This window comes from Salmo trutta, unplaced genomic scaffold (genome assembly GCF_901001165.1).
Source record: "Salmo trutta unplaced genomic scaffold, fSalTru1.1, whole genome shotgun sequence".
In the NCBI taxonomy this organism is placed as follows: domain Eukaryota; kingdom Metazoa; phylum Chordata; class Actinopteri; order Salmoniformes; family Salmonidae; genus Salmo; species Salmo trutta.
This window is the reverse complement of record NW_021823073.1, coordinates 399,973-422,563: the sequence shown is the minus strand read 5'-3', so window position 1 is coordinate 422,563 and position 22,591 is coordinate 399,973. Positions and strand designations below refer to the sequence as shown.

The window sequence follows — 22,591 nt, the reverse complement described above, 5'->3', positions numbered from 1 at the left end:
ACTTGGACACGGTGTTGTTTGTTGGGACTTTTGTACAAGAAATTAATATTTTAGCTGTAAATAAAATAAAGGAAAATGTTCTTAACTAAACTAGGTAAAGCACTTTAAGCTACTGGAAAAGAGCTATATAAATGGGATTGATTATTATTATGAATTATTATCATTATTATTACAGGGCCAGGGTCATAGGTCCAGCTCCTTCACCTCCTCAGCCACTGACCAGCTGGATGATGCAGGGGTCAGCACTGCCAGCGAGGGAGAGTGGACCTATCCTCAAGACCAGGTACCACTGCTATTTAACTATATAGATTATTCTCTTCTCTTATCCTCTCTTTTCTTCTAATCTTTTCTCTCATCTCATCTTATATAATGTTATGTTATCCTGTTCTAGGCTGATCAGGACCAGCTGTGTAGTCAGGACTTCAGCCCCAGGCGTTCCTCCAGGGGGGACCAGACCAGGATAGACTTCACCAGCATCAGCACCTACGACGGCTTCTCAGACCGAGCTCCCCCTACTGCTGCAGCAGACTCCCAGGGCTTCTACTCATCCTCCATGCACTTTGACTCCATGCAGGGCCAGAGTTACAGGAGCTACATGTACAACTATGCAGCAGTGGGCTCTGGCGCTGACTGTGACCAGGGTAATACTGTGGGCGCTACGCCTGGTGAGGGAGAGGGCATGGCTGGATACCCTCCTCAGTCCTCTGACTACAGGGGAGCCACCCTGACGCTAGGGAGGCCGTGTCGTCCGCTGAAGAAACCAAAGGTCAAGCCACCCCCACCAAAACGGAGTTCGTCGCTGAAGGAGACGTGTAGCGCAGGTGCTCCAGAGAATGTCCCCCCTGAGCAGGGTGACGAGCAGGGCGACCAGGACCAACCAAAGATTCATAGTAGTGGGCAGACCCAGACCCTGAACCTGCCCATGTCTTCCAGAGACAGAGAGATGAGGCTGCAGCTGGACATGGCCAGCCCAGGGGAGGTGGAGAATCCTGGGTTGGAGGCTGAGGCGGTGGGTGTTGGTGGTGGAGGTGCCTGGGGGATAGGGAGCCCCAGGAGCCCCAGGACTGTGGAGATGACGGAGCCCACCTCGTTCGGGTCCACGGACACTCACTCCTTCAAGGACGAGGGCGCCGTTCAGTCTGACTATGCAGACCTCTGGTTCCTCAACGACTTGAAATCCCAAAATAACCTGGACCCCAACGGCTCCTTGTCCAACTCCAGCACTGCTACGGGTACTACTGTTATCGAATGCATCAAGTCGCCGGTGGACAGCTCCTCCTCTCCCGGGGGAGAGACCCAGGCGTTGATGCATTCCTCCGGCTCTGGTTCCAGCTCCTCCAGGCCCACCTCTCCTCCTCTTCCCCCCGGGGATGGAGACTTCAAGCTGGGCTCTCCTGAGAAGCTGGCTGGCCTCGCCTCGCCCTCCAGCGGATACTCCAGCCAATCCGAGACGCCCACGTCTTCATTCCCATTAGCGTTCTTCCCCGGCCCGCTCTCTCCGACCAGCGGGAAACGGAAACCCAAAGTCCCTGAGAGGAAGTCTTCTCTATCCTCGCTGCAGCACCAGGCCCAGTTCTCTAGCTCGGCCTCTGGATCCTCCTCTTCCTGTTCCTCTTCCTCTTCCTCATCATCCAGGAAGGACTATGACTTCCCGGCTCCACCCACCGAGCTGGACTTAAGTTCTCTTCACAGCGCCCACAGCAGCCGGCCGTTACCCACTCTGGCCCACCGGACCCACATGCACACGCTGCACCAGAAGAAGCAGAGGGCAGCAGCAGCAGCAGAGGCCCGGGCAACCGCGGGTAACACTGCAGCCGCTAACGCTAATGCTAGTGCTAAAGCTAGTGCTAACGCTAGTGCTAATGCTAATGCTAACGCTAGTGCTAACACTAGTGCAACCCCCTCTGGGTTTATCTATGGATCCACTCTGACTCCAGAGGCCCCACTTGCTGCCAACCCCATGGCCCTGGCCATCACCCCCACGGTGCTGCGCTCCGTTCAGCTACGTTCCACCGGCCACAGGGCCACCGATGGTTCTCAGCCCCAGGCCCAGGGCCAGGCTCAGGGGGCTCAGGGCCAGGAGCCTCCACCACCACCACAAGCATGGGCCCACGAGGCTTCAGGGGCCCCTGCCACCAGACCCAAGATGCCCAGTGTAACCATTGTGACCCCCCACTCTGACACCAACACCAGGCCCCTGCCACCCAGGAGACCCATTGCCCAGAAACCCCCGCCACCACCGACCCAGGACCCCCACCACCCTTCTCAGGAGCATCACCACCACTCTGTACCCCAACCCCAGCACCACCCCACCCCCATGCAGCACCCGGATGGCCCCCCGCCCTACGAGAGCCTGGCCAGGCACCGGCAGGACCGCTACAGCCCCGGAACCTTCTGGGCAATGACGGCATTCCGGACGCGGCCTGCGGAACCTTTGGAACCCGAGGAACCCACGCACCGAGCACCACCGCCAACTCCGGAACCCGTGATTCCTACTACACACCCGGAGTGCCACGTGCTAGGGGAGCGGACAGAGGATGAAGAAGACGAGGAGGAGGAAGAGCACGATAGAGAGATATCAAGGGTTATGAGTCACAGTCAAGGCCTCATTAGAGAATATCGAGAATATCATCAAAGAGATCATCCAAGGGAACCACCGACGTACGAGACACTAGAGGAGTCCCACTCATATCAGTCCCAGTCGCATTATCACAGCCAGTCACAGACACACTCCTGTCACAGTCAAATGGTCCAGAGGTGGGACTTGGGCCCAAGCAGCAGTCCTGACAAAGTGCCCGGTGTAACTGTGGAAGCATCACACCCTTACTCAATCAGCCATGTGATAGATCTAAGAGGTAGGGGTGGAGAGGACCGCTATGAGATGACATCATCAGGGGTTCCTACCAGAAGTGCCTCACAGGATAACAGCAGAGATGACTCCACCACACCGGACACAGAGGACTACTTCAGCAAAGGTCAGTCTGGATTGATAGATTTTACTTATACTTTTCTTAAATATTATGCATTATGCGGAAATCGCTCCACCATTTCCTGGTTGCAAAAATTCTAACGGTTTGCCTAATTTCAGTTTATGTGTCAAAACAAGCAAATATAGTGTAGTGAATCATTGTACCATCTAAAGCGCTGTGAAATATCTTTTCCATAACCAAAAATATTGTATTTTCAGCTGTTTGAAGCTGGTGTACAAAACCAAAAGTAAAATACACAAAAACGGGAAGCATAGAAATAGAGCACATCGAACAGATCTTAGACTTCTTAGACTTGCTTTCAACGAGAATGACAGATCTATATAAACTCATTTCTATGTGAATTTTGTTGGGTCACCCAAAAAGTGACATATTGCAGCTTTAATACTTTACTTAATACTTTACTTTACTTTGAGACTTTTTAACAATCAATTGTTTTTGAATTGATGTATTAATTTAAGAGACTTCAAGAGACTTTAAGACTTTAAGAGACCCTCTCTAGAGTTTTTAATGATCTATAAGGAATGTGATCAGATCACTTCTGTTGTGGTCCTCTCATCTCTAGAGGGTTTAATGATCTATAAGGAATGTGATCAGATTACTTCTGTTGTGGTCCTCTCATCTCTAGAGGGTTTAATGATCTATAAGGAATGTGATCAGATCACTTCTGTTGTGGTCCTCTCATCTCTAGAGGGTTTAATGATCTATAAGGAATGTGATCAGATTACTTCTGTTGTGGTCCTCTCATCTCTAGAGGGTTTAATGACCTATAAGGAATGTGATCAGATCACTTCTGTTGTGGTCCTCTCATCTCTAGAGGGTTTAATGATCTATAAGGAATGTGATCAGATCACTTCTGTTGTGGTCCTCTCATCTCTAGAGGGTTTAATGATCTATAAGGAATGTGATCAGATCAAGGGCATGATATTCCCTATAACATCCTGTTCCTGTTCCTCCAGAGTCTACTAGTCCCAGTGATAACTCCCTCTCTCCTCTGACTGACGAAACAACCAAACCTGATGATGATGTCGTCTTCATGTCACCCAGCAAATCTCGTACTACTGAAGACCTGTTCGCCATGATCCACAGGTCACTTTCAATTCACTTCAAGTAACTGTATTACTTTGACTCACTAGGTTATAGCTGTACTTGTCATAACCAATAATATCATTACCTTTATCTGTCACTATATTCAATTCAGTTCCTTTATTGTTTTCCAAGGTTGCAGAAAATTACAAACAAACTGAGAACACACATTGAACCCATCAGACATATGAAGCACAGCAGAAACCCATCAGACATATGAACCACAGCAGAAACCCATTAGACATCAGAACCACAGCAGAAACCCATCAGACATCAGAACCACACAGAAACCCATCAGACATATGAACCACAGCAGAAACCCATCAGACATCAGAACCACAGCAGAAACCCATCAGACATATGAACCACAGCAGAAACCCATCAGACATATGAACCACAGCAGAAACCCATCAGACATCAGAACCACAGCAGAAACCCATCAGACATCAGAACCACAGCAGAAACCCATCAGACATATGAACCACACAGAAACCCATCAGACATATGAACCACAGCAGAAACCCATCAGACATCAGAACCACAGCAGAAACCCATCAGACATCAGAACCACACAGAAACCCATCAGACATATGAACCACACAGAAACCCATCAGACATATGAACCACAGCAGAAAGGGCTATGAAATGTCCTGTTTACCTGAACCGTGTAACACTCTCCTATTCTAGGTCTAAGAGAAAAGTCCTGGGCCGTAAGGACTCTGGAGAGCTGAGTGGGAAGAGCCGTCTGTGTCCTCCTCCGGCTGCCGTTGTTCCCCCTGCAGCTATCCTCCCAGCCATCCCCCCTCCGCCCCCTCTCATCATCCCCCCCCGCCCCGGCCCTCTCCACCCTGACCGCGGCCGGAACCCAGCGCACCCCAGGACCCATCTACCGCAGCGCCAAGAAGTCCAGCACCTCCAACGAGGAGTTCAAGCTGCTGCTCCTGAAGAAGGGCAGCCGGACTGATTCTAGCTACCGCATGTCTGCTACAGAGATCCTCAAGAGCCCCATCGCCCCCAAGTCCCCTGGGCACCCCTTGGCTGCGGAGGGCCAGGTCAGGTACCCCACCGAGGATCCCCCTTCTCCCCTCCAGGAGCCATCATTGCAGGCGGCCGGGGAGCAACTCTTCCCCCCCAGCCTCTTCCCCAGGCCCAGTTCAGACAGCTTCAGCCCCAAAACACCCCCCACGTCGGCTTCGTCCAGACAGGGGCGCTCCCGGATCCCCCCTGCAGCCAATAGTAGTCGCTACAGCACCCGTAGCCGACTCTATACGGCACCCATGCAGGTCATATCAGAGGGGGAGACTGAGAACTCAGATGGGAGTCCTCATGATGATCGCTCCTCGTAAAACAAAAGGCATGCTCAGTGCAGAAACATGTACCCTATTCCTTATTTGGTGTACTACTTTTGACCAGGGCCCATATAAGGAATAGGGTACCATTTGGGATGTAGACATATTTATATGGATTTGGTTCAGTGCTGTTACTGTTCTTATCTACTGAGTACTGACGGATACACAACTAAACAAAGAGTGGCTAATCAGAGAGAAGAATCTACTCTGGACCTGGGGATTTGATATCTATGTGCAGAACTGAAGAACACAACTTTGTGTTTTGTTCAGAGTGTAAAGAAAGAAAAAAATGTCTTGTTTTGAACTTTGAACTCCCTTTTTAAATAACCCAAGATCCTGTATTGAGTGAAACGTGGACAAGAGGAGAGAAATGGAGCGGTAAGATAACCTGTGTGTGTGTTGGAGCAAATGGAACATCCATCGTCATTTTTTATCTTCTTGGATGTTGGATGACTTGTATGTCGTGTCCTAACGTGACCCTAAAATAACTGCTTTCCAAAAGAATTGCATTTCTCTCTACACTTACCCAGAGGACAGGTCATTATTTCAACCATAAACAAAATATTCCCAGTCGACAAAAATGAATAAGCTATATGTTTTGTATTGCTACCGCCCCCCAACACAAAACAATGTACTGTGATCACTATTGACAACCATGTGTCAAAGTATTGTTTTACCAAGAGTGAGTTAACAACACACATAGGTCTACATGCCATCCTCACATAGATAAACTACATGTAAAGTAATAGGAATGACCTTTGCCCCTAGAAGCGCTCTCAGTGCAGGGATTCCTGTCAGTGACACATAAGGGAAATATTTGGTCTTGTTGAAGTGATTTGGTGCAGATGTCAAGGTGTCAGAAGAGATGATGGGACAATCGTGCTGTGGCCTTTCTGTGCTGGAGGGCCAAGCATGCCGGGGATTCACTGACTACTCTAGAGGAGATATTTTGGACTATAAAAACAAACAAAGAGTGAAAAGCTATCGAGGGTCTTTACTACTGTTTGGCTAGCTAGCTGGGAGGTTGAAATGGATCGGCTTTTCAAAGCCTAACTTCTCCTTTGCACTTCGTCATTATGAATTCTTCAAGAATATTCCTTGAGAAAAATAAAACTAATCTTATAATGGAAAATTCCTATTGTGTATATTTGTATTGAATATAAAGAACATAGCTATATGAAGAGACATACAAAACATTTTTTAATGACACAAACCCATCATGTGTAGCAGAGTGGATTGGTGACGTAGAAATAGAATAACTACATTCTAGAATGACTAGATTCTGTTTCTATGGGGGTGGGGGGGGGTGCAATCTTTCCGTAGTTCCGTAACATCAGTAGCCAGGGGCACGTCACAAAGCCCAACACATGAATCATACAACCTTATTAAGAGAAACAACAAATCATCTGTCCTTGTGAAAATATCGGTTCAATCTTTTAAAAAAAAGATTTCACTCAAATATTACGCTTCTGTCTAGTGTTTCAGGTTTTAAACTAATTTAACATAACAAATTGGTTATATATTTTAAGTAATGACATTCTGGTGAACAGACCAATCTTGAAGAGTTGTGTTTCTACATTGAAAAACAAACTGGAGATCAATGAAGTCACTCAATGTGTTCTATGAATACCTCTGCAATCATATTACTGTTCGTTTGTACAGATCTAACATAGAGATACATAGATAAAATGACAACTGTTACTCAGCGGAATTTGAATTGCAGAACTAACTGAACTGACACTGTGTACGAGGTTACAGGAGGAACAAGCTGTGAACTAATTAGAATTTGACATGATCTATCATGAATTAATATCCGTTGCTGCAGAGCACTGTGGTGTTCGTTGTTTTATTAGTATTTTCATCTATCGCATGCAATAAACAAAAAAACACCATATCATTTTCAAGAGGGGAAATATCTGTTAGAGATACTACCACGAGAAAAGATATCGAATTTTCAGTTTCATTTTTGAATATGTAAAGTTGGGTGTAATTCAATATATGTACAAAATGTTTGACAATTCTGTTTTGTATAGTTGTGTTCATGGACAGGGGGTATCTTGTACTGTAAAATGAACAAAAAATTACTGGACAATCAAACAGAGAATTTTGGAAAATGAAAGAAAGCTATAAGAGTACGTAGGTTCCAGGTAAGGGATGAGTACGTTCTGGAGTTAGTTATTACGTAGGTTCCAGGTAAGGGATGAGTACGTTCTGGAGTTAGTTATTACGTAGGTTCCAGGTAAGGGATGAGTACGTTCTGGAGTTAGTTATTACGTAGGTTCCAGGTAAGGGATGAGTACGTTCTGGAGTTAGTTATTACGTAGGTTCCAGGTAAGGGATGAGTACGTTCTGGAGTTAGTTATTACGTAGGTTCCAGGTAAGGGATGAGTACGTTCTGGAGTTAGTTATTACGTAGGTTCCAGGTAAGGGATGAGTACGTTCTGGAGTTAGTTATTACGTAGGTTCCAGGTAAGGGATGAGTACGTTCTGGAGTTAGTTATTACGTAGGTTCCAGGTAAGGGATGAGTACGTTCTGGAGTTAGTTATTACGTAGGTTCCAGGTAAGGGATGAGTACGTTCTGGAGTTAGTTATTACGTAGGTTCCAGGTAAGGGATGAGTACGTTCTGGAGTTAGTTATTACGTAGGTTCCAGGTAAGGGATGAGTACGTTCTGGAGTTAGTTATTATGTAGGTTCCAGGTAAGGGATGAGTACGTTCTGGAGTTAGTTATTACGTAGGTTCCAGGTAAGGGATGAGTACGTTCTGGAGTTAGTTATTAGTAAAAAGATCCAGGGTGAAATCCTTGTGAGAGTCAGATGAATTGAGCTTGAGATGGGACGGGAGGTAGGATGGGTATGTGCATGCGTGTGCACTTGTGTGTGTATGTGTGCGTGCGCATCTGCGTGTGTGTGTATGTGTTACGTGGACAGTGAGTAGAGCAGGCAGAGGTAGGGTCGTCGTTAGGTAGAGCAACGCACTACAATTCCTCCCTGTACTCTTAGAACAAAAGGTGCTATCTAGAACCTGAAAGGGTTCTTCGGCTGTCCCAATAGGAGAACCCTTTGAAGAACCCTTTTTGGTTCCAAGTAGAACCCTTTTGCGTTCCATGTAGAACCCTTTCTACAGAGGGTTCTACATGGAACTTAAAAGGGTTCTACCTGGAACCAAAAAGGGTTCTCCTATGGGGAGAGCCGAAGAACCCTTTTGGAACCTTTTTTTGTAAGAGTGTGTGGTATAATTGTGTTAACATTCTATTTCATGTTATCGTTTTACAAACTGTTGGACTATAAAACTACAGCCATTCATTTGCCTGGTGTTGAAATGCCATACTATATACATATATCTAGGTGTTTGGTGAACCTTTCTGTGGTCAAAATGACACAAAATGGCTGGTTAGACACTGGGGAACATTGGGGAACATTGGGGAACATTGGGGAACCAAGAGACAGGTACCTCTCTATGCATTGTGTCTCTCTTTTAAATGTAGATTATGGTGCGACAACTTGACAGGATGTACAGGTTGGATGTACAATTATTCATTAATGACAATAATTATACAGCATTGTATAGAAACTATTTTTAATCACAGGATATTTTATCCAGAGAGTTATTTTATTATCATATTGAATAACCTAGAAGAGGAATGATGGTGAAACTTAAAGACATTTCATATCAGAGTCTATAATAATATCATTGAATTGAACTGAACTGGCTGATGCTAAACGTGACGGTGCATTCTTAGAATGCATCCCAAATGGCACCCTATTCCCTACCTAGTGCACTACCCCATAGGGCTCTGGTCAAAAGTAGTGCACTACATAGGGAATAAAAGGGGGCTATTTCTGACTCAGTCTGAGAATATAAATGTTAAACTACATGGTGTCAAAATCCACCTTGAGTAGATATTTGGGATCCTCTGAAGTCATTTTTAATTGTTCATATGGATTAGTAACAGTAGTTTGACATAATCTGTATGCAGCCAAAAAAATATATAGATTATATTTTCATGATTTGTGTTCCCATTGCAAGTGTCTTTCGATTTTCGGTGAAGTAGCAATGTAGCCATTTCCCCCCCAGGCCAGGCCCCACAAACTAAAGACATTGGTTCATCTGAGTCCAGGCCCCACAAACTAAAGACATTGGTTCATCTGAGTCCAGGCCCCACAAACTAAAGACATTGGTTCATCTGAGTCCAGGCCCCACAAACTAAAGACATTGGTTCATCTGAGTCCAGGCCCCACAAACTAAAGACATTGGTTCATCTGAGTCCAGGCCCCACAAACTAAAGACATTGGTTCATCTGAGTCCAGGCCCCACAAACTAAAGACATTGGTTCATCTGAGTCCAGGCCCCACAAACTAAAGACATTGGTTCATCTGAGTCCAGGCCCCACAGACAAACGTTTTCAAAGAAGAAACTATTGCCTGCCCTTCCGTGAGACATATCCAATGTGTGTAACAGGGTTGGGATCGATTCCATTTCAATACCAGTCAATTCAAAAAGTAAACCAAATTCTCAATTCCAATTCCAAATTTCTCCTCTTTGAAAATCATTGAAGACAATCGGAATTGGAATTTCAGTTTACTTCCTGAATTGACTGGAATTGAAATGGATTAGAGCCCAACCCTGAAGTGTAATACCCCAACACAGAAGTGTAATACCCCAACACAGAAGTGTAATAGCCCAACACAGAAGTGTAATAGCCCAACACAGAAGTGTAATACCCCAACACAGAAGTGTAATAGCCCAGCACAGAAGTGTAATACCCCAACACAGAAGTGTAATAGCCCATCACAGAAGTGTAATAGCCCAACCCTGAAGTGTAATAGCCCAGCACAGAAGTGTAATAGCCCAACACAGAAGTGTAATACCCCAACCCTGAAGTGTAATAGCCCAGCACAGAAGTGTAATACCCCAATCCTGAAGTGTAATAGCCCAACACAGAAGTGTAATACCCCAAACCTGAAGTGTAATAGCTCAACACAGAAGTGTAATACCCCAACACAGAAGTGTAATACCCCAACCCTGAAGTGTAATAGCCCAACACAGAAGTCTAATACCCCAACCGTGAAATGTAATAGCCCAACACAGAAGTGTAATACCCCAACCCTGAAGTGTAATAGCCCAACACAGAAGTGTAATACCCCTACACAGAAGTGTAATACCCCAACCCTGAAGTGTAATAGCCCAACACAGAAGTGTAATACCCCAACCGTGAAGTGTAATAGCCCAACACAGAAGTGAGAGCCAGAGGTAATAATCTAGTTTGCATTGACCTAGACACCTTTTAACGTAGGATTAAAGACTGTTATACTCTGAGACATGATTCCCTGAACTGACCATTATTTCAAAGTTTAAAAACAAACAAAAAAAGATTCTCCTATTGCACTGGTATAGTGGAGCTTGTGAAGTTTTTTCTTTTTTGCTGTAACCTGAAGTTATATTGATGATGATATGTGATGATTTGTGTAAAAGACTGTATTTCCCCTACTGATTAAAATATATTATACATGGTTAATTAATTTAGGATGCATGATCAGGATAGCACAGGCCATGCTTCTGCCAAAGGGTTTCAGAGAGTCAGAAGTGTACTGGAAAGAACCAACACAAAAAAAGGATTTTGAAACTTTAAACATTAACATTAAAAGATGAAAAACAAACTTTAAAAAGATGAAAAACAAACCAACTATTTAAAATGAAGAGCGGTACAGTGTAACTGGCTCGGTCGGTACAAGATGCTCCTGGCTCAAAGCTAGAACATAACAGATTGCATCACCTTTTGTATTTTTGTACAAACTAAATGTAAATAGTAAATCTTTTTAAAAATGTTGCAAAGATCTTTTTCTTTTTGTAAAATATTTTCAAAGTTGACATGATTAATGAATGAATGAATTCCAAGCCTTTGTATATTTTGGAGCTGTGCAACACCATTTCAGTCTTGTATTTATTTTTGGGTAAACGTGAGACCTCCATTGACTGCATTATATCTTATTGATTTGACAGCTCATCAGACTGCTCAGTGACTGGGCATAGAAAAGGACAATAAATGTGACTGCGTTGAAAAGAAACATGTGGTGTCTTTCTACGTCTTTCACGTCACACAGGTTGTGTGTGTGTGTGTGTGTGTGTGTGTGTGTGTGTGTGTGTGTGTGTGTGTGTGTGTGTAACGCTAGCAGAGATCACACACACACACACTGAAAATGTATGCACTCGCTGTAAGTCTGTTGTAAGTCACTCTGGATAAAAGCATCCGCAGTAGCATTTTCTTTCATTGCTTCTCAGATTCAGTGGAGAGAATGCCTAGAGGCCCCACCACCAGTAGATGGCGATGTGTCATTGCTGTGTAGTTTAGCCAACAGACAGGATGGCCTGCACTGTATTGATAGGTCCCATCCACTGTGGTGGTCTGCTTTGAGGCCCTGTCCCTTGACTCTCTGCTGAGCAGACCTAGCAGAGTGAAGAGAATGCATTGGGACAGGAAGTGATGGTGGTTGATGTCACACTGCCTGTCTGTCTCCTCACCCCTAGCCTGGCCTATCTGTCTCCTCACCCCTAGCCTGGCCTATCTGTCTCCTTACCTCTAGCCTGGCCTGTCTGTCTCCTCACCCCTAGCCTGATCTGTCTGTCTCCTCACCCCTAGCCTGGCCTGTCTGTCTCCTCACCCCTAGCCTGATCTGTCTGTCTCCTCACCCCTAGCCTGGCCTGTCTGTCTCCTCACCCCTAGCCTGGCCTGTCTGTCTCCTCACCCCTAGCCTGATCTGTCTGTCTCCTCACCCCTAGCCTGGCCTGTCTGTCTCCTCACCCCTAGCCTGATCTGTCTGTCTCCTCACCCCTAGCCTGGCCTGTCTGTCTCCTCACCCCTAGCCTGGCCTGTCTGTCTCCTCACCCCTAGCCTGGCCTGTCTGTCTCCGCACCACTAGCCTGGCCTGTCTGTCTCCTCACCCCTAGCCTGATCTGTCTGTCTCCTCACCCCTAGCCTGGCCTGTCTGTCTCCTCACCCCTAGCCTGATCTGTCTGTCTCCTCACCCCTAGCCTGGCCTGTCTGTCTCCTCACCCCTAGCCTGGCCTGTCTGTCTCCTCACCCCTAGCCTGGCCTGTCTGTCTCCTCACCCCTAGCCTGGCCTGTCTGTCTCCTCACCCCTAGCCTGGCCTGTCTGTCTCCTCACCCCTAGCCTGGCCTGTCTGTCTCCTCACCCCTAGCCTGATCTGTCTGTCTCCTCACCCCTAGCCTGGCCTGTCTGTCTCCTCACCCCTAGCCTGATCTGTCTATCTCCTCACCCCTAGCCTGGCCTGTCTGTCTCCTCACCCCTAGCCTGGCCTGTCTGTCTCCTCACCCCTAGCCTGGCCTGTCTGTCTCCTCACCCCTAGCCTGGCCTGTCTGTCTCCTCACCCCTAGCCTGGCCTGTCTGTCTCCTCACCCCTAGCCTGATCTGTCTGTCTCCTCACCCCTAGCCTGGCCTGTCTGTCTCCTCACCCCTAGCCTGATCTGTCTGTCTCCTCACCCCTAGCCTGATCTGTCTGTCTCCTCACCCCTAGCCTGGCCTGTCTGTCTCCTCACCCCTAGCCTGGCCTGTCTGTCTCCTCACCCCTAGCCTGATCTGTCTCCTCACCCCTAGCCTGATCTGTCTGTCTCCTCACCCCTAGCCTGGCCTGTCTGTCTCCTCACCCCTAGCCTGATCTGTCTGTCTCCTCACCCCTAGCCTGGCCTGTCTGTCTCCTCACCCCTAGCCTGGCCTGTCTGTCTCCTCACCCCTAGCCTGGCCTGTCTGTCTCCTCACCCCTAGCCTGGCCTGTCTGTCTCCTCATCCCTAGCCTGGCCTGTCTGTCTCCTCACCCCTAGCCTGGCCTGTCTGTCTCCTCACCCCTAGCCTGATCTGTCTGTCTCCTCACCCCTAGCCTGGCCTGTCTGTCTCCTCACCCCTAGCCTGATCTGTCTGTCTCCTCACCCCTAGCCTGGGCTCTGAAATGTCTATTGTTCCATAGTGGGCCTTTAAAGACTGACCCACCACTGTGACCTCCTCACAACTCAACTTCTAACCCCCAGGATGCACCCAGATGACCAGCCAACAATCCTGGGCTGAGGCCCCTACCCACCACCAACACCACCACTACCACTTCTAACCCCCAGGATGCACCCAGATGAGCAGCCAACAATCCTGGGCTGAGGCCCCTACCCACCACCAACACCACCACTACCCCTTCTAACCCCCAGTTGGGGAAAATCAATTCTCAATTCTCCCCATTTAATCACCCATGGAGCTGAGCCTTCAAACAGTTCACTGAGCTGTTGTGTCCTGTGTCCTGTGTCCTGTGTCCTGTGTCCTGTGTCCTGTGTCCTGTCTCCTATGTCCTGTGTCCTGTGTCCTGTGTCCTGTGTCCTGTGTCCTGTCTCCTGTCTCCTGTGTCCTGTGTCCTGTCTCCTATGTCCTGTGTCCTGTGTCCTGTGTCCTGTCTCCTATGTCCTGTGTCCTGTGTCCTGTGTTCCATTCTCTGGGGTAAGAATCTAACAACTCCCCCCCATCACCGCTGATGTCTTACTTGAGGAAAGTGACAACAATCAAACTGAAGTCATTGTCCAAATTTAAACCAGTCAGAAGAGGGTAAATAAACTCTAGGGTCGTCATGCCTTAAACCTTCACAGAATACTACAACTATTTTCCTGAAAGATGTGGTTTTGAATAACAAAAAGAGAAAAGGGGACCTGCTTTCCCCTCACACATTCTTGTCTTAATAAATCTGGGAAACACTTATCAGATGTTGATAATAACTTAGTAAAGCCAATGGTTATTGTGGAAATGATGCATTTACTCATGATTGTTGGAATGTTAATGGGCCAAGGTTGGGTGAGCCCAGTCAGGCATCCAGAGTAAATAACAACCTATTAAACCCAGAAAGACATTTCAATGTCTTTGACCCAGGACAGCTACAAGGCCATCACTTGACAAGAATGTCAACAATACATTTTTACATTTTAGTCATTTAGCAGACGCTCTTATCCAGAGCGACTTACAGTAGTGAATGCATACATTTCATTTCATTCAATAAAGATTCACACCAATTATGCTTACCATAAAATAAATGTAATAATTTTGATTAATTGTCTATAAAATAGAATAGATATTGCCTATGCTTTGCCATGGAAATTCAGTTTTGTTTCTGTCATAGGCATTATTGTTTCTAAATGAATATATTTTGTAGTTACATCTGTTTGACAGCGTTCCTTATAAACCTACTGTACTGTAGCCTATGCTTCACAGACTATAAAAATAACGCTTTGCTCGCAGGGTGAGGACAGCTCTCTCCTGTCAAAATACTACGTACGGGAGAAAACCGAGGACACCGTCTGCGCGCGCGCAGCCTCGCTGTCACAGGACTACCGCCTCTCTCCAGGGAAGAAACAGGGTTTGGGGGGCTGGCTACGGTCTCTACGTTGTAGCGTCGGGACACTGACGATTTAACATCGGGCATAGCATCAACACGGGCTCTTCTTGTATGGTAATTGAATCTATCTTTGTTCTAATTTACCTTGAAATGATGGTCGGTCGACTGTATGGTTTCTAAAGGGCGAGAGGCCGAAATTGCATGGCTGAATGGCAGTGATAGGCCATCTCGTATTTGGAGGAGCAGAAAATGATGGAATGAGCCATATATGAAACCTAATTAATGACACCTAGTCATTCCGACGTGATTGCATTGTTCTGCACGCGATCGTTTATATAAGGCCAGCTTTCCTGCCATGCAATTGGATGGACAAATTATTATGGGGCTTTTTTGGGGTCGTCACATAGACTGTAGCCTATACAGAAATAACGGGTCGCATCATTACACGGTAATACCATATACACACATGTGGAGACAAAGTCATAGACATACATACAGTCTACATTAAGTGGAAAATAGCCTAACAATTCTGTCTTTATTTGGGAGGAAAATGCCAACGCGTCATTAAGAAACGTACATTCATGTTATTTATTGGGTAGACTTGACCAATGCTCCCACAAATGATTTTTATAACACTGGTAGCATACTAGTAAATGTCGTTTTTTTAGATTCAGACAGTTATGATTTGCATATCCTGATGTCTATATTTAGTAATATGACATATGTAAACATATCTGAAGAAATGAAAGTCTCTAAATAATTAAATGTAGGCCTTTGTAACTAAAGATAACTGTTTAGTGCCCCCACCTGTCCCTGTGGGGATTTGGTCCAGCAGTATGTCCAAACAGCTGTGGTACTGTGGAACCCTAGAGGCCTCTGGGGACCCCTTGGAAACGATTAGACGGATCACAGTAATTATACATTACCGGACAACCCAGGTGACACACACATTATATTGTCATCCATACCATTGTCTAATTACAATAACCTATTGTCCTGTTGGCTAAAGCTACAGGCTAAACTACAATATAGCTCAGTCGTTAAAGACTCCAGGATCAAACCCACCTACTGCTCAGTCGCACAGCAACAGAGATACCGAGATGAGACTAGAGGTAGATTGGGACTGTAAATAAAATAGCCTAATCCACCTATGGCAAATGTGATCTGTGGCAGACTGCTAGAGGTATTGATAAGAAGTTGGTACAGAGATAATCTGTTGCAGACTGCTAGAGGTATTGATAAGAAATTTGTACAGAGATAATCTGTGGCAGACTGCTAGAGGTATTGATAAGAAGTTGGTACAGAGATAATCTGTGGCAGACTGCTAGAGATATTGATAAGAAGTTGGTACAGAGATAATCTGTGGCAGACTGCTAGAGGTATTGATAAGAAGTTGGTACAGAGATGAGCTGTGGCAGACTGCTAGAGGTATTGATAAGAAGTTGGTACAGAGATAATCTGTGGCAGACAGCTAGAGGTATTGATAAGAAGTTGGTACAGAGATGAGCTGTGGCAGACTGCTAGAGGTATTGCTAAGAAGTTGGTACAGAGATGAGCTGTGGCAGACTGCTCGAGGTATTGATAAGAAGTTGGTACAGAGATAATCTGTGGCAGACTGCTAGAGGTATTGATAAGAAGTTGGTACAGAGATAATATAATACTTCTGACAGCATACTGAAGTATGTTTGATGTGTTTTGAAACTAGAATATATCAGGTCTATCTCCTCTGCCATATATAATATATCAGGTCTATCTCCTCTGCCATATATAATATATCAGATCTATCTCCTCTGCCATATATAATATATCAGGTCTATCTCCTCTGCCATATATAATATATCAGGTCTATCTCCTCTGCCATATATAATATATCAGATCTATCTCCTCTGCCATATATAATATATCAGGTCTATCTCCTCTGCCATATATAATATATCAGATCTATCTCCTCTGCCGTATATAATATATCAGGTCTATCTCCTCTGCCATATATAATATATCAGGTCTATCTCCTCTGCCATATATAATATATCAGGTCTATCTCCTCTGCCATATATAATATATCAGGTCTATCTCCTCTGCCATATATAATATATCAGGTCTATCTCCTCTGCCATATATAATATATCAGATCTATCTCCTCTGCCATATATAATATATCAGGTCTATCTCCTCTGCCATATATAATATATCAGGTCTATCTCCTCTGCCATATATAATATATCAGGTCTATCTCCTCTGCCATATATAATATATCAGGTCTATCTCCTCTGCCATATATAATATATCAGGTCTATCTCCTCTGCCATATATAATATATCAGGTCTATCTCCTCTGCCATATATAATATATCAGGTCTATCTCCTCTGCCATATATAATATATCATGTGTATCTCCTCTGCCATGTGGCTCTGTTGGTAGAGCATGGTGTGTGCAATGCCAGGGTTGTGGGTTTTATTCCCATGGGGGGCCAGTACAAAATAAAAATAAAATGCATGAAATGAAATGTATGTATTCACTACTGTAAGTTGCTCTGGATAAGAGTGCCTGCTAAATGACTAAAATGTAAAATATCAGGTCTATCCCATGTAGTGGCCTCTCCATTCTAGTTTGAAATACTCTTCTATTATATGCAGATGTTTAGAGAGAGTAAAAGTATGTTGCACACACATATATCAGTATTCTGGGCACCTCAACTGTGTTTTGTTTTGTGAAAACGGAGAAGGGAGGAGCTTTCCTCTTTGGGGAGTTAAAGTGGAGAGAGAGAACTGTGGAAGACATTACTACACACACACACACACACACACACACACAGACAGACAGACAGACAGACAGACAGACAGACAGACAGACAGACAGACAGACAGACAGACAGACAGACAGACAGACACTGTTGTTCGCCAGTGGGTATGCTGGCTGTGCTAGCTGGTCAAGGCCATGCCCCAGCAGTGGCATGAAAGGCACATTATGTGATTCCACAGCCTGTCCCTACCTATTTTCTTACAGAAGCACATCTTAAAGGCACATCTTACAAATTATACCTTTAAACTATGAGGTCATTACTTGGACCCCTGATTTCTCCTGACCACGTGACCTGACCAGGAAGAACATCAGCCCCTAGTTATACTGTTGTTATAAACTAGTGGAAAGCAGCACACTACATAGGAAACAGGATGAAATCACACTACATAGGAAACAGGATGAAATCACACTACATAGGAAACAGGCTGAAATCACACTACATAGGAAACAGGATGAAATCACACTACATAGGAAACAGGATGAAATCACACTACATAGGAAACAGGATGAAATCACACTACATAGGAAACAGGCTGAAAGCACACTACATAGGAAACAGGCTGAAATCACACTACATAGGAAACAGGCTGAAATCACACTACATAGGAAACAGGCTGAAATCACACTACATAGGAAACAGGATGAAAGCACACTACATAGGAAACAGGATGAAATCACACTACATAGGAAACAGGCTGAAATCACACTACATAGGAAACAGGATGAAATCACACTACAAAGGAAACAGGCTGAAATCACACTACATAGGAAACAGGCTGAAAGCACACTACATAGGAAACAGGATGAAAGCACACTACATAGGAAACAGGATGAAAGCACACTACATAGGACACAGGATGAAAGCACACTACAAAGGAAACATGAGCATAGGCTGAAGGTAGGGAGGGACAGTTTCTCTTGCTGCTCCATTGACAAGTACCATGTTCTTGTAGTGGATGCGAGCTTCAACTGGAAGCCAGTGAAGTGTGTGGAAGCCAGTGAAGCGTGTGGAAGCCAGTGAAGTGTGAGGAAGCCAGTGAAGTGTGAGGAAGCCAGTGAAGTGTGAGGAAGCCAGTGAAGCGTGTGGAAGCCAGTGAAGTGTGAGGAAGCCAGTGAAGTGTGAGGAAGCCAGTGAAGTGTGAGGAAGCCAGTGAAGTGTGTGGATGCCAGTGAAGTGTGAGGAAGCCAGTGAAGTGTGTGGAAGCCAGTGAAGCGTGTGGAAGCCAGTGAAGTGTGTGGAAGCCAGTGAAGTGTGAGGAAGCCAGTGAAGTGTGTGGAAGCCAGTGAAGTGTGAGGAAGCCAGTGAAGTGTGAGGAAGCCAGTGAAGTGTGTGGATGCCAGTGAAGTGTGTGGAAGCCAGTGAAGTGTGAGGAAGCCAGTGAAGTGTGTGGAAGCCAGTGAAGTGTGAGGAAGCCAGTGAAGTGTGAGGAAGCCAGTGAAGTGTGTGGATGCCAGTGAAGTGTGAGGAAGCCAGTGAAGTGTGAGGAAGCCAGTGAAGTGTGAGGAAGCCAGTGAAGTGTGTGGAAGCCAGTGAAGTGTGTGGAAGCAGGTGAAGTGTGTGGAAGCCAGTGAAGTGTGAAGAAGCCAGTGAAGGGTGAGGAAGCCAGTGAAGTGTGAGGAAGCCAGTGAAGTGTGTGGAAGCCAGTGAAGGGTGAACATCAGGCGGGCTGCAGCGTTCTAGATAAGTTGTAGGGGTTTGATGGCACAAGCCCAGCCAACAGCAAGTTGCAGTAGCCCAGACAGGAGATGACGAGTGCCTGGATTAGGACTGGCGCTGCTTCCTGTGTAAGGCAGGGTCGTACTCTACGGATGTTGTAGAGCATGAACCTGCAGGAGCGAGTCACTGCTTTGATGTTTGCAGAGAACGACAGGGTGTTGTCCAGGGTCACGCCAAGGTTCTTTGCACTCTGTGATGGGAACACCATTGAGTTGTCAACTGGGATGGGGAGGTCTTGGAGCGGGCAGGCCTTTCCCGGGAGGAAGAGCAGCTCTGTCTTGTTGAGATTGAGCTTGAGGTGGTGGGCTGACATCCAAGCTGAGATATTTGCCAGACACGCAGAGATGCATGTCGCCACCTGGGTGTCAGAAGGGGCGAAGGAGAAAAGTAGTTCAGTGTCATCCGCATAGCAATGTTAGGAGAGACCATATGAGGATATGATGAAGCCGAGTGACTTGATGTATAGAGAGAAGAGGAGAGGGCCTAGAACCAAGCCCTGGGGGACACCAGTAGTGAGAGCACGTGGTGCAGGCACATATCCTCTCCACGTCACCTGGTAGGAGCGGCTTGCCAGGTAGGATGCAATCCAAGAGTGTGCAGAGCCTGAGACGCCCAGCCCTGAGAGGGTGGAGAGGAGGATCTGATGGTTCACGGTGTCAAGGGCCGATAGATCTAGGAGGATGAGGAACAGATGAGAGAGAGTCATCTGCTTTGGCAGAGCGGAGAGCCTCCGTGACACAAAAGAGAGAAGTCTCGGTTGAGTGACCCGACTTGAAGCCTGACTGGTTAGGGTCAAGAAGATGGTTCTGAGAGAAATAGCAGAACCACCTGAGAGTTCTGAGAGTTGGTACGTTCAAGTGTTCTGGAAAGAAAATAAAGATGGGAAACTGTCCATCAACAGTCTCTGCATTTCAGGACTCACAGTAGCAAGTACTCCTGGTGCACTGGGCAATTATTTAGCCATTTAAACATTTCGTTTTCGAAGAAAACTCTTGGTTTTTTGCCATAGTCCTCACTGGCTTTCATGAGATTTACGTGAGCTTGTCCAAGGTGTTGGACTCGACGATAGTTGCTGTCCATTGGAGCACTGCAATTGGTTACCCAACATTCTGGGGCGGGACTTAGCGAAGGATCCAGTTAACAATGACGTACTACAGCGTGAATAAACTCCCAGCCCAGACCAAGAACACACTTAATGCCTTTATAAACACACAGCCATCAGAGCATCGTCTACATACAAATAACAGCCTGCCAGAGCGAAGCCTCATCTATTCTAAAACAATGACACACTAACCAACTAAACTAATGACTATCTCCATTGGGCATGTGTGTCCAGGACTAGGCTTCATCTGGGTTTAGAGTCCCACACTATATGTTTGGAGAGCCCTGGGGGAAAGTGAGGGCTCTCCCCAGGGCTGACGTTCATAGCCTTGGTGCTATGAACGTCAGTACTAAACATACACAAAGCATTATTGGATTCTCATATGATGGGCATAAACTGAGTGAACTCAAGGCACTGCTCTCCAAACCCATCGTAATGATCGTAATGATTGGTTCTGCTATAAGATTACATTCCTCATCAATTACAGCCTTGTCTCTCCCTCTGTGCCAGCTTTGCTTCAAACTCATGTAGAAAACGTATTTAGGGGTACGTCTCAAATGGAACCCTATTCCCGATATAGTGCAGTGCACTTCTTTTCACCAGAGCCCAATGGGCCCTAGTCAAAAGTAGTGCACTAAATAGGGAATAGGGTGCCATTTGGGACACTATCTAGGAAGCCTATTTTATCCCTTTCCTTATGGTTGCAACAGCCTCCCACATGGGTACCATTAAACTGGAGAAACGACAGGCTTTCTGAGGTTTGGGGTTGAAGACATGCCATTTTGTAATTGACGTTTTTAAGTCTCTGATTATGTGAACCACTTCCCCCTCCATGAGGGCATGAAGTCTTCCTCTCTCTCTTATATGCCTTATATTTTCTCTTTTATTTAGTTGTTCTCTCTGAGAGATGACTTAGTCCGCGTTGTGTGTTGTTTTCACACATACTCTGTCTGTCCTCAGATTTAGACAATCTAGCCTAGGGTTCCCTAATAGGCTGCCCAGTGATTTTATTTGGCCCCTATAAGTTTTCTAGATTTTTTTTTCTATATTATTTTAATTTCTCCACATAAAATACTGTAAACTTACCAGGAAATCAACTTGGAATGATTTTAATTTAGGAAATCTGTTCCCAAGTATTCCCAGGCAGAAGTGAGATATGTGATGATATCAAGGTTTGAAATTATTCTGTTTTTGTCAAGTAATATATCTGTTTGGGGTTCTTGCAGTCAGTTCACAATACAAATTATTTACAACTATGTTCCTGCTCCCCAACTATCCGCTCAAGGAAAAATCGTCCGACAGCTGAATGTAATTTGGGCCCCTGCCCGAGGCCTATAGTAGATCTCCAAATTACATGGTGTTGTGTTGTGATGCTGTTGTGATGCTGTCTGTGGTCTTGTGTTCTGTTGTGATGCTGTCTGTGGTCTTGTGGTGTTGTGTTCTGTTGTGATGCTGTCTGTGGTCTTGAGGTGCTGTGGTGTTGTGTTATGTTTTGATGCTGTCTGGGGTGTTGTGGTGCTCTGGTGTTGTGTTATGTTGTGATGCTATCTGTGGTGTTGTGGTGCTGTGGTGTTGTGTTATGTTGTGATGCTGTCTGTGGTGTTGTGGTGCTGTGATGTGCCGTGATGTTGTGCTGTTATGTTGTGGTGCTGTGAGGTTGTGCTGTTGTGCTGTTATGTTGTGGTGAGGTTGTGCTGTTATGTTGTGGTGCTGTGGCGCTGTGAGGTTGTGCTGTTATGTTGTGGTGCTGTGAGGTTGTGCTGTTATGTTGTGGTGCTGTGAGGTTGTGCTGTTATGTTGTGGTGAGGTTGTGCTGTTATGTTGTGGTGCTGTGAGGTTGTGCTGTTATGTTGTGGTGAGGTTGTGCTGTTATGTTGTGGTGTTGTGTGGTATGGGAGATATAGATCAGACCTCAGCCAACATCAGACAATAGTAACCTAGAGAAAGGGCACTGGGAAAGAAACCAATCACTGTTCCCCCAACACAGATGAACCATCCAAGTAGCCTACAAAATGGCTGCCAGGATTGCTGCTGCTTCACTGTGCCACCGAAGTGTGTTGCCATGACAACAGTAGATTGGGGCTCAGGAAGCACAGCAACTCAAAGACAGTCTCTCTCCTCCAAAAATATCTCCTCCAATATCTCCCAATACCAGTCAGGGAAAGGG

The 22,591-nt window shown here is 45.8% G+C and overlaps 2 protein-coding genes across 2 annotated transcripts in view; both read left to right on the top strand.

Moving 5' to 3' along the window:
* Positions 1–7,536, top strand: part of LOC115188729 (Nance-Horan syndrome protein-like) — a 190,480-nt gene extending 182,944 nt beyond the window's left edge. Inside the window, 5 exon segments of the mRNA XM_029747491.1 lie at positions 176–283; positions 392–2,975; positions 3,947–4,076; positions 4,761–4,883; positions 4,885–7,536. Of these exon segments, the coding sequence (XP_029603351.1) occupies positions 176–283; positions 392–2,975; positions 3,947–4,076; positions 4,761–4,883; positions 4,885–5,419 (3,480 nt within the window). The 3' untranslated portion in view covers positions 5,420–7,536.
* Positions 7,537–14,615: 7,079 nt separating this feature from the next.
* The window catches only part of LOC115188698 (retinoic acid-induced protein 2), an 18,193-nt gene continuing 10,217 nt past the window's right edge, over positions 14,616–22,591 (top strand). The window contains exon 1 of the mRNA XM_029747423.1: positions 14,616–14,917. The gene's annotated coding sequence lies outside the window, so the exon portion shown is untranslated. The remainder of the gene's footprint in view (positions 14,918–22,591) is intronic.